General features: G+C 39.5%; 1 protein-coding gene across 3 annotated transcripts in view; it reads right to left on the bottom strand.

The window, feature by feature from the left end:
• The window catches only part of cttnbp2 (cortactin binding protein 2), a 205,089-nt gene that overhangs the window by 20,524 nt on the left and 171,419 nt on the right, over positions 1–13,146 (bottom strand). For all 3 annotated transcript variants that reach the window (XM_041216328.1, XM_041216327.1, XM_041216329.1), the window contains 3 exons: positions 7,010–7,096; positions 5,158–5,257; positions 470–628 (listed from right to left, as the gene is read on the bottom strand). In XM_041216328.1, coding sequence (XP_041072262.1) covers positions 470–628; positions 5,158–5,257; positions 7,010–7,096 — 346 coding nt within the window. The remainder of the gene's footprint in view (positions 1–469; positions 629–5,157; positions 5,258–7,009; positions 7,097–13,146) is intronic.

Genomic DNA, 13,146 nt, shown 5'->3' on the forward strand with positions numbered 1-13,146 from the left:
CATGCAAATGACAAACAAGTTGATTGTAGTTTTCAAGAAATTTTTTAAAAAAATATAAATCTGTGACACCAAAATGAAAAATAAACATGCTGACTTATTTTTGATTGACACAATAGCAATCTGGGGCATCTTAAATTCAGGAATGGGAAACAACATGTGACACCAGCCATCTGCAAATTCGTGATGACATTTTCATGTACATGTTCAACATGTGTTTCCTACAGAATCTGGCAATCTAGGTCAATCTCCTACAGCGTGAATGACGAGCAGCTGCTTCCGTTGTGACAAGAGATAAACTAAATCCAAGTTTTTCAGCTCATCTGATGACACATCTCATTGTGAAAAGATTGCATTACAAAATAGTTAGCCCCACACCCTGAAACTGCAAGTTGGTGGTTTGTCACTTATGCTTAGGAATTTTTTTTTCTATTTATAATTCAGTGAACATAAATAAACAATGGTACTTTACCATGTTGGAAAGTGAAAGGGTTTGCTGCACCCCGGTTTTCTAGCGCATCCAGTAGCTCACCCAGAAATTCTGAAAGTGAAGTAGCTGTCTCCAAGTTTTCTATTAGGACGACAGTAGCCTTTTCAGTAACAGCAGACTGTCTCAAAGGAACCAGGATACCTAGAACATGTTAACAGCAATGTTCAAAAACTAGCACTGTACTTTGGTGAAGGTTTTTTTTATGTCATTTCAAGAAAAAGGGTTGCATGTAATTTCAGATTCAGAGACTAAAGGTAAGCAAAACAGGAGGTAAACAGGATTATTCCAACTGTTAGAATTCTCACTAACATTGAAAAATTAGTGAAACATTCAAAGGTTTTTTTCTGTAATCAGAAGTCAAGTTCAACGCAGTTTTATAACTCAAACACAATGCCGTTATTATTAGTTGTATGGTAGCACAGAACTTGAGCATTGCTATGAAAAGACATTTAGTTGAAGCTTTTTGTCTTGCACTCATCAGGGCAGTCACAAGAGTACCAATGTCAGGTGAAGCAACAACTTTATACTGTGTGAGAAGAGAGTGCTGGTCGGTTGGCAAGTGGACTCTGATTGGTAGAGGTATTGCCATGGAGAATGCACCAGTTAATGGTGCCTGACAGTTAACTGCCAAGCATTGTTGAAATTTAAACCAAGCAGCTTGACTCTGATTGGTCAAGGCATTGCTCTGAGGAATGAACCAGCAAATGGCTATCACATATTTTGAAACATCCACAATGTACGTACATTGTTGCTTCCCCTGACATTGGTATTCTTGTGATTGTCCTGATTAGTGCAAGACGAAAAGCTTCAACAAAATATATTTTTCAGCAATGCTTTTATTGTTGTTTTTATTACTTGTTACAGTAAAATATGAATGCCTGTGTCTTAACAAACTAATGCTAGGGCACAATTTTTTCTTCATATATAGCCCACAGAATTCTGGCAGTTGTATTCACTGTCTGATCGCCTGTAGGATGTTAGATTTAGAGCTCAATATTCTCCCCACCATGCTTTAAGAGGCAAGAGCATGGGACATTAACCAGCATTAATAATACAATAAATGATCAATCAGAAAATTTCTACTAAGGCATACCTGAAATCAGATGCTCAACACATGACAAATTATGCAGCCAGGCCAATTGTATCAACCTGCTGTACAACATATTGAAATGCTCCTTAAAGTGGTCCTTCAAGAACACTGCTGTATGGAATCTTAGCCCACGATGAAAAGTTAGTGAATAAAACATCACAGTATGAATGTCGAATATTGAATCGAATACAAACAAAATTCTGATAATATCACACGTTACATATTACCAGATCATTTTATCAGGTAGATCCATGATTAAGTGATGGATCTATGGAAATGAAATCATGGAAAAACATGAAAACAAAATTAAAACAATGAGAAAGGAGGACTGCAAGCTTGCTTTGCAGTAAGTTTGAGAGGAATTAATCAAGGTTATTCTCATGCCAGAGTAGTCAGTGGGAAAACAGCACAGCAATTCATATTAGTGTGTGAACTCAATGTTTTACTGGCTGCTTCACACTATGTAATCTCAAACTAAGTATGGTTGAGTAAGAGCATTTGGTTCATTTTAGTTCAATCTAGAAAAACCAATACTCCTCCACACACAGCATTCAGTTGTCTGGAATGACTGAGTTTTTGCCTTTATTGCCCTTCCCAGAAGTTCAACTTCCTAACAGGTGTCCTAAATCTGTTTTCACCAGTTTGTTCCTCTTTATCCAACCACCAAAGTTTACCTGGAAGTAATACACTAATAATAATTTTCCACTATCACTTAATATCTCAAATACCTCAGTTTCTGTTTTCCTATTTCAAGGTTGAAGAGCCTAAGTCCCTCAAGTTTCTCTCACACCTTAACCTTGGCACTAGGGAATCAGCCTAAATCTTCACCGAACTGCTGCCAAGCCCTGAAAATTTCCTCATGCCATCGTGACCATAAAGTTTGACATCGCACCCAAGTTGCAGTCTGAATAGACCACTGTGCGGCCAACAAGACCACCTTACAATCAAATGATATAGCAATATAATTCAGGATTCTATCGCCGTGAAATTTGATTAATCCTGAAAACGGGCATGAGGATCACCATGTGTGATTAACAAGATTTTCCGACGCTGCATTCTATCTGGAGGGGACCTTCCTGACCAACTCAAGCAGGTAGCCATAGCAGTCAATAACAGGACCCAAGCCCCAAGCATGTTGATGTAATGCTACAATTGCAGCATTAGACCCTCACACTGCTCAATTCACTGTGAATTAACACTGCTTGGAGGACCGCACCAGAAGTGTTACATGCTCTGCGGACACCAATTTAGACCTCTGTGGCTACTCATAGCATCCCTCCCAAAAAAGACTCAATGCATGTGAATTTTGTGTGCGAATTTAATTGCTATTTCATATTGGCCTTTATCATGTGTTCTGAGTTTAGTATACTCATAGATCTCTTCAACTTTATTCTTATCTGATCCATTATTGTTTTACCAGCCAGTCTTTCTTTCTAACATGTAGTACTTCATGTTCATCTATTCTGAATTGAATTTGCCACCACTCATCCCATTGAGATATTTTATCACTCATTTCATCAAAGTGATTTAAGCAAGGAGAATTAGAATATTGAGTGGGTTCCATTCAGATTTCAAACAAAATGGATTACACAGAAGTGCTTAAGAAATAGCCTATTATTTAGTAAGAAATTATTTTAAAAAAGCATGGTAAGCAGTTTTAACTGCAATAGGTAAACAACCTTTAGCTCACCCATAGTTACGAGTAGGTTCAGTTTCCCTTTCACTCATTTTTCACTATTAAAGATACCTTTTGCCATCAGTCCCACTTTTGTTCCCACGATGTTGGCCTCAGTAAAATGCCAGATGGGCATCCTGTTCCATTGAATTGTTGGAGAGCATAGAAAATGGCACCGCAATAATAGGCTATTCATGAGTTTCTTTCTGATGATCTTGACAAATTAACAAAACTCAAACGAAGGGAACTTTTTCAGCTTTATTACAGATCTAACAGAGTCCTACAAAAGGGCAGGAAAGAGTGATACAGTGGCACAGTATGATATTGTACCACCACGTAGTGCAGAATTAACGTAAGCTTTCTACAATGAGCAATTCTGCTGAAGGATGTGTCAATATGGGTTACTTATATTTGGGGCAGCCTATAAAACGCAGCCCTGTTGTGATTCAAACTAGATTGATAAAATTAAATGATTTAATGGAGAGCACAAAACATATTTCTCCAAGACAATTTTGAGTATGTAGTAAATTATGAAGACAGTCTCAACAGTCAAATGTTCAAAGCAAATCCAAAATAACCTTAACTTTAAATTTGTGGTATCAATCTGCAATTTACACCAAATCTTGTGGAGAAATTGGATTTTTTTGCAAATCAAAACTGCTCAGTTTGAACTTGCAATGTAATTTTGCTTCTTTTTAACCACTGCCAGGTTTACTTTTATAGGCCAGGATTCTCAAACGACCACATTGGTATGAGACACTCCTGTGTAGATGCACTGAGAAAAGCTCAGCTATATATAGCATGGAGCAAAGCTCAGATATATATGGTTTGGCAGAGAGGTATACTTCATAATGTATCAAGTCTCCTAAGATCTCTTACACCACTTTACTCCATAGTCAGATTCTGGAATTATACTTTCATATTTGTCTGACTGGAAAATATGACAAAGTAACACTAAGCAAAATGTATAGGTATAATCTTTTAGAACGTTTAGGGTTACGCAAATTGTAATTGAAGTGAATCCAGAAATAAATTCATAATGATAGAATATTCATAAAAGAAAAAAAAAGACCCTTTTATACCCTCAGGATGGCCCAAAACTCATCATAATGAAAATTCAAAAGCAAAATACCACAAATATTGGAAACCTGAAATAAAGGTAGAAACTGCTGGAGATGCTCTGCAGGTCTGGCAGCATTTGTAGAGAAAGAAACAAAGTTAATGTTTTGGGTTGATGTTCTTTCGTAACAGTTTCTCTTTCCCTAGATGATATCAGACACGGTGACTCTTTTCAGCATTTACTGGTGTTATCACAGGCAATGAAGCATACTTATTAAGTGTAGTCACTATCATCATGTAAGGAAACAAAGCAAGGTCCCACAAATAGTAAGGAGATAAACGACCAGATAATCTGTTTTATGTGGTGCTGATTGAGGCAAGAATGTTGGCCATGACAACTGCTTTTGTTTGACAGTGCCATATAATCTTTTACACCCATCTGAATGGCCAAATGGCACTTTAGCAAGTCTTATTTAAAGGACAGCATCTTCAATACATTATGGGGGTCTCAGCCTGGATTATATGCTCAAGTCTCTGGAGTGAGGCTTGTTCCCACAACCATCACGTTTAGAAGCAAGAGTGCTACCATTAAGCCAAGTCTGAAAGCTACTTTACTTCAGATGAATAGGAATTCTACTCCAGACTATAATACAATATAGGTTATATATAGTGGCTAAACTCTATGGGGTTGAATTCCTACAAACAAGTGGATACACTTCTCACAAATCCTTTTGTTAGTAAGCATCTTCATTTTTTAAAGCAAACAAGCACAGCCAAACTCAACGAGTTTCACTTGGCAGTTTCTTAACAAGTTCATTTCTACAGTCCCAATTATGGACCTCTTACCACTTTGAATAAATAGCTCCACCAGCTGGTCCTTTGATGAATTTGCTTCCATCTCAATTTGTATAATTTCACAGCTGGAACCAACAGCTTCCTGCTTGTGCTATGGAGAATTGCAAAATGTGGACTAATTAACTTCAAACTGTAGCTTCCAGGTCAGTTATGCAAGATTCAAACACCACCTGACTTAAAGCCTTTAATGCAGTGTACCCTTAGGTGGCTATGGACTTTAAGCCCAATGGACTGAACGGAATTTTGAAACAACTGCAAATCCATACACTGCAGAATATGGCCCTTTGGTCAAATCAGAAATGATGCTTCTTAATGCAGTATATTAAGGATAACACATCAATGCCTGGTTTAGATGATGGTAAAGCCTGGGTGAAATTTAAGCTCTTTATGACTGCCACCCAAATCCCCAATTTCACTTCTACACTCTATGAATTTGTCCTTTGGATCCAACACCCATAACTGTCAGCATTTGTATTATCTAGTGATTTATTTTATATCATTTTCTCCTGCTCTGTCACAGCTGCAAATGTCACTGTCCAGTGGCAATTTTCAGCAAGCTCCATTTGGTCATGCATTAATTACACCTGTCACTAGGGAAGTCCCGCAGTATCACCACTGACAAGATGCATAATTAGAACATATGGGCCTCAAGTTTCCTTTTAGATTTGGGCACAAATTATACTAGTTTTAGGAAATGTTTCTCCCTCAAGTTATGTAAAATCTGTCACAATCAGTACAATTGAGCAGTGTTTTCTAACACATTATTTTTAAATAAATATATTAAGGAATATTTTTAAAGCAAAAATTAAGGCTTGGTGCAGTTTGATTAATATAGCTGAAAATGGGTTTATCACAAAAAAGAGCATTTTAAATCATTGTGCCTAAGCCCACTGCCTGTGAGTAAGCAGATTCTAAATAACTGAAAATGTTTTTTTTAAATAAAACTATCCAGAACCATCTGCTAATTATATTGGTGTGCAGTAGTCAGGTTTATCGCAAGTTAAAAAAATAACATGCAAAAGCTTTCAAAATGTAATTATCAGTGCCCTCGTGCTTAAAAATAGTTTAATTTTAAGAGATCCCTTGAAGGCCTACGAATTGGTGCTATGAGCAGCAACTAGCAATGGCGATTAATTCAATCTGGGGGCATGGCCAGTTTTTTTAGACTGGGGCCAGTCTCTCGCGTGATTTTTTTTTAAACCAGCACAAAAAAAAGACACGAGATGAATGCTAACTTGCACTCCCCGATCTTTTGCATTGTTTTTACGAGTCCAGGAATATGTCGCAGAAATAAACAACAATGCAACCTGGCTGAAACTCTTCAGCTAACAAATTTGCATAGGCAGTTTCATTATAAATCTGGATATAATTACAATGGAAACACACATGAAAATGACAAGTATAAATGAAAATGACAACAGAAAGCATAAATTTAAAATGAAGATTCAATTACAGCTGTAAGCCATGATTCAGATTCCCACAGCCTCTAATCCTGTTTCACTTGAGCACATTATCTATGTACAACACCAGGGATGACCAGCATATTCAAAATAGATTGTGACAAAACACAAAATAAGTGGCTCCACAGGGATCCAATACTTTGTTGGAATGCTACAGATCTACTCTCCTGTGAACACAGCTTTAAATGTCTGTTAACTCATGGCTATGGTTTCAAAAGTATCGATTGAGCAAGATGGAGGAGGAGAGGGTATATTACCACCAGATTTTAAAATAAGATTTTTAATAACGGCCTAAATAAACCAGTCCATTTTAAAAAAAATCTTACTGTAGACATATTAGAATGTAAAATGCTTAAACCCTATAGCAAATACTAGTTATTTACCTTAATACCGTTTGCTATTTGATGTGCGATATGATCTTGGCAACTTCCTACTGGCCCATGAAAAATTACATTATGATACTGTTCAACCTGTTGACAACAATTTAAAAAAAAATTACACAATTAAATTAAAGATCATCAGTAATTTATAAAACTGTATACCAGAACTATATGCAAAGATTAGGAGAACTAATTAATAAATACAAAAAATGCTGTAAATGCACAGGTCTCACTGAATGTACGTGCAAAAACAAGTTGATTTAACATGAAGACCATCTGTCAGAATGAACCGTACCAAATTAATCACATTTTTCAGATTTCCACCTCTGCCTCTTAGTACCTCAAGAACAGCAATTGATATGCACAGTATAACTGCATTAAACAGTTATTTTCAGCACATGGAGAGGACAGCTAGGAATTTTGGAAATATTCCAAGATTTTTTCACTCATATATTTAAGTAGGCTTAACACTGCACTGTGGGAAAAATGTATCTTGACAGTGATTCCCAAATGTCACAGTAAAAGTGTCATGAAGAGACTAGTTTTAGAAATATATTAAATATGTGTGGTGCATCATTTAGAAATGTTGAAATTAAAAGGCAGCAAAGGAATACTCTTCATGTACATGATGAACATATAACTTGGCAGGTCACATCAAGCGTAAGGTCTCAAAAACCGTGCTAGACGTTTATAAGTGGGTTAAATACAACTTACATCACAGAAAGAAAAGCCTAATACTCTGGGGTGCTTTTTTAACATCTTGTAATTCTGAATTATTATTTTACCCAAGATGCTTTTTACATCATCTTTGAATGTTTGTATAGTTCCCTAGCATTTAAGATCAGTTCCCTGGAGAAGGTAAATTGAAGAATCTGCGACAAAGAATCAGCGCCCACATTCTCAATTGAGATTTATGTTTCTATTTAGGTTTACCATTTTGTATATCTATCTACATCATTACAATGGGCCTTGAGACAGGCGTCAGAGTAGAAATCAAAGAATGTTGAAAGAGTTGCCACAGTGCAACTGGTTTCAGTTGTTCTTTTCCGTATGTTGTTGGGACACTATTGATAATGGTACAATGACAGAAACATGACTATTTCTGTAATATTAACCAGTTGAATGCAGATGTGGTCAACTATCATTCTTTACAAATGTCTCTAGTTATTATGCCAATGGGCATTATAGCAGGTATTATATAATAATAGAAATTATAAAGATGTCTCATGAAATTGACCACTGTGGTTGCTGCTACTACAGAAACATCTGGAAAAATTCAGTTTGATAGGTTCCTTCATTTCTTTATTCACAAATCAATTCCTACTTTTTTGGGAGTGGGGTGGGGAAAGAGGGAAAGTAAGATTAAATAAGGTTATAAATTAATTTGGAGACAAAATATCTATTTATTTCTCTGGCTGTCTAAGCCTCTGTAGATTTGTGTTAAGATCTACATGACAGCCATTGAGTTCTGATGTAGTTTAGTTGAGTATAGAAAGTCCAGCTGTGGAAGCAATCAGTTACATTAGCCCGGAGTGAATGTTGATTGCAGAATGTTAAATTGCCACCAGCAAAGGATATCTGAATACCCCCACATTAAGCATACCGTATGCTGTTGTAACCTCTTAATTCAATATACTATTATGACACAGCTGATGGTAAAGCCTGAGTTGTTCAAATCCCAGAGAGAAACTTGAAACAACTGTCTTAACCCATTTTTGCAATTTGCAGGCTTTGAATTTAGTAGTAATAAAACCACTGAGTCTCAAGATGTTTTTTTATAAAATTAAATTAAACATTTATTAATACAAGAAAGATTGTAAGCACATACATTTGTCTACAAAATTACTACTATAATAACTACAAAAATCCCCTAACTAATCTGACTCTCAGTTAGACCCCCAGTAAGGCAACAGTAAAACACAGATTTAAACAGACCCCTTGCAAAGCATGCCCTGGACAGTGGCATTCAAAATGAGCTTCTTTCAGCTCTGGATCCTTGCAGACAGACTTGAGGTTTACAAGCTGGTGGCTTTAGATCTTAGAATCCCTGTTCCTTTTACCAAGGGCCTTCTCTTCCTTTATACATATTTTCCTCTTTGAATGCAAATTCTCATTGTCACTACGTTTTTTGTACTTCTAAATCTCCTAACAATAAAATCTTTTCATAATACCCACTTTACTAGTAAGCTTTTAAAAAAATAAACACATTGTTTCTGAGCTTCACCTGGTTAGGTGTAATATTTCACCCACTCTTTTGAATGGTCTATTTAAAAAGGCAAATTGCCCTCTTTACACCTCACCTTTTATTTCCTTATGTTTATCTAATTGCCATTTCAAAGCTACTTCTCTTCTATACATCAAAGCCTCTAGACCAGCCAGCTTTAATCCAATTAAGACATACACATAGGCACAGACACCACTAAACTCTATTTTAAAATAATTTCCAATAACGTTATAGACGTTATATCTTCTTGACAATACTAACTGTATACAACCGCAGTACACAATTACATACCAATTCCTTATATATATATATACCAAAATTTGGTGGATTCATTAAGCTAGTTGCACCATGAAATATTACTGTACTGTCACAAGAAGAAGAAACACAAGCAATATCAAGATGAGCAATACAAATGGAGCAGATAAGCTCATAAGTGTCAATGATTGTTTCTCCATTAGCAGAAGCTGTTCCCTGGTAACTTTTCCCTTTCCTTTGCCTGTACATTATAATTGTGCACTATATTTATCTAGTGAGCCACCAGAAATGTAGAGTTGCCAACCTTTCCAAATTGCTCTGGTGTCACCAGGAATAACAAATTAATCTGCCAGGTATTGCAGAAGATTTGCGATTCCAACTCCTGAGGCAGTGGGAAACAGTTCATGGGTGCATTAGGCAAATTTCCCATTTTTCTGTCCACCTTACTAATGAACAAAATAAAAATTAGGCTCATAATGAGGAAAGACACTTAACTACAGGGGCCTAAACATCATACGGTAAAAGCAATAATATTTGTTAACTACGGATAAGTGTCACATGATCAAATGTTATAATCAAGAATTGTGACCAACACTCAAATCAAGAGTTGGAAGCCCCTATAGGAGTCTTGCAGCTTTTTTCTAATACCAGGTTTAACATTTACTGTTGAACATAGCACACTAAACTCCATTCAACAAGACTTGTTTTTGCTGTTTTTTCCCTTTTTCATGCATTTTCATCTTCATTTTACAATATTCTATTGTACCTTTTATGTTTCTCAATCATGATCTTTTTATCATCCATCAGTCTTCCAGTGAGTAACTAACAGATCATTCAACCCCTTTGTATGACTGGATTGTATTTGATACTTTCCTGTCTTTCTCATCTTCCAACATTTCTATAATGTATATTGATCTGTTAAAGGCTTCACACTAGGGCTGAAAGCACTGGTTGGAAGTATTACTGATGGTTTTAATCACAGAAATAGACTGAATAAAAAAAAAAAGTATTTTTTCATAATCATTAAACTTTACGAAAGGGTATACTGGTGAGGCTCCTTCTGTTAGCTTGGGTGTCATATTATCGATAGATTAAGTGTTGCACAGTGATAAGCAGCTCAAAGTACACAGATGAAACAGCAAACAATATAAAGCCAATAAAAACAGAAAATGCTGAACGTACACAGCAGGTCAGGTAGCATCTACAGACAAAGAAAAGTGATGTTATAACATTGTGTGTGCATACGAGGCTCGCCAATCCTCCAGGCCTATCCTAGAGTCTCCAGAAATTAAAGATTTATCTCCTGGACGTTGCTGTGATTAATCAGGAGAAAAATCACAGGCTAAAAATAATGAGTTTTACTTTGACTAGTTCTGTTACTTAGTTCTGTCGAAGGGTCATGAGGACTCGAAACGTCAACTCTTTTCTTCTCTGCCGATGCTGCCAGACCTGCTGAGTTTTTCCAAGTAATTCTGTTTTTGTTTTTTTTTACTTTGACTAACTTGATTGTTATAGAAATGGGATTTTGTCGGGGCAGGGAAGGTGAAGGCAGGTCATGTGATAAACAGTCCTATCCAACCTTTCCACTGGGGGTGGAGGGGAGGCAACACATTTCCATTTTTTTCTCACTCAACGGGCCAATATGCAAATTTCTGAAAGATAAGGTTTGGCACAAATTAATACCTCCATTTTTTAAAAAAATTCAGTTTGAAGAAACAATTGCTGAACGAAAGTAAAGCAATGTCATAGCACTAAATTGTTAAATTTAAAAAAAAAAAGAGTTTTTAATAAAAGTGGCCAGTGAGAGGGTCTCACTCAAAGTCTCAGGGGGCTCACTCACTCACTCACACCCTCACCCACTGTGTGGGAGTGTGCATCCACTGGTCTTCCAGTGCAAAGAGTTGTCCCTGACCGAGTGTTGCAGACTGGCACATTCCAAGGTTCAGGACTACATGCTGAGGGATTGGGGCAGCCACCGCCAAGGAGTAATGGGGAAAGGCCGCTGTCTAACACCTTTGAACCACAGTGCACCGAGGGGCTGGGCATTGTATAGACCCCTTGGGTTGCATGACTCAAATCCAATGTATACAGTAAATATCACATGTATCACAAATATATTGAGGCATCTCAGAGTGCAACACGATCTGCTAGAAAACTTAAACACCATTGCATTATCTGACTTGTCTGTTATGATCATTTTGAAATGTCTGTAATGTTCCTTTGATTGTATTGAAGCACATCAGGGTGCAACATGATCTATGTAGAAAACTTGAACATTATTGCACTTTTTGTGATGGCCATTTTAAAATGTTTTGTAATGATCTTTCAGAAATTTTACTAATGAAGTATATTTTTTCAAAAAGTGTATCTGTTGGTGCGAGGTGGTGAGAGAGAGTGAGTGAGAAGCCTGAGACTAGGAGCAAACGGACATCTTTGCTCCCTCACTCGCTCTCCCACACATGCTCCCTAATCCCCCCACCTGGCCAAACCCACATATGTTCCTTTCCTTCCTCCATACGCACACACACACACGCTACACCCCACACCCAGCCAACATCACACACATGCTCCTTCGCTCCCCCCGCACACTCACCCGCTTCACTCACCACACTCACGCTCACCCGCTCCCAACCGCACTCACGCTCACCCGCTCCCCCCACACACACGCTCACCCGCTCCTACCCGCACTCATCCGCTCCCACTCACACTCCCACCCTCATTCAAGCTCACCTGCTCATCCCGCACTCACCCACTCCCACTCTCACGCCCGCACTCACGCTCACCCGCTCCCACCAGCACTCACGCTCGCCCGCTCCCGCCTGCACTCACACTCACCCGCTCCCCCTGCACTCACGGTCACCCGCTCCCCCCTGCACTCATGGTCACCGGCTCCCCCCTGCACTCACGTTCACCCGCTCCCCCCTGCACTCATGCTCACCCGCTCACCCCTGCACTCACGCTCACCCCCTCCTCCCTTGCACTCACGCTCACCCACGCACCCCTTGCATTCACGCTCACCGGCTCCCCCCTGCACTCACGCTCACCCGCTCCCCCCTGCACTCACGCTCACCCGCTCCCACCAGCACTCACGCTCACCCGCTCCCACCAGCACTCACCTGCTCCCACCAGCACTCACGCTCACCCGCTCCCACCAGCACTCACGCTCACACGCTCCCCCCTGCACTCACGCTCATCCGAACCCCCCGCTCACACACGTGCACCCGCTCCCCCCTGCACTCACCTTCACCCGCTCCCACACACACTCACGCTCACCCATTCCCACCAGCACTCACGCTCACCCGCACCCCCCTGCTCTCTCGCTCCCCCCTGCTCTCACGCTCACCCGCACCCCCCTGCACTCACGCTCACCCGCTCCCCCCTGCACTCATGCTCACCCGCTCCCCCCTGCACTCACGCTCACCCGCTCCCCCCTGCACTCACGCTCACCCGCTCCCCCCTGCACTCATGCTCACCCACTCCCCCCTGCACTCACGTTCACCCGCTCCCACCTGCACTCACGCTCACCCACTCCTCCCTTGCACTCACGCTCACCTGCTCCCCCCTGCACTCACGCTCACCCGCTCCCCCCTGCACTCACGCTCACCCGCTCCCACCAGCACTCACGCTCACACGAATCCCCCCACTCACGCTCACCTGCTCC

This window comes from Carcharodon carcharias, chromosome 21, assembly GCF_017639515.1.
Source record: "Carcharodon carcharias isolate sCarCar2 chromosome 21, sCarCar2.pri, whole genome shotgun sequence".
Lineage (NCBI taxonomy): Eukaryota > Metazoa > Chordata > Chondrichthyes > Lamniformes > Lamnidae > Carcharodon > Carcharodon carcharias.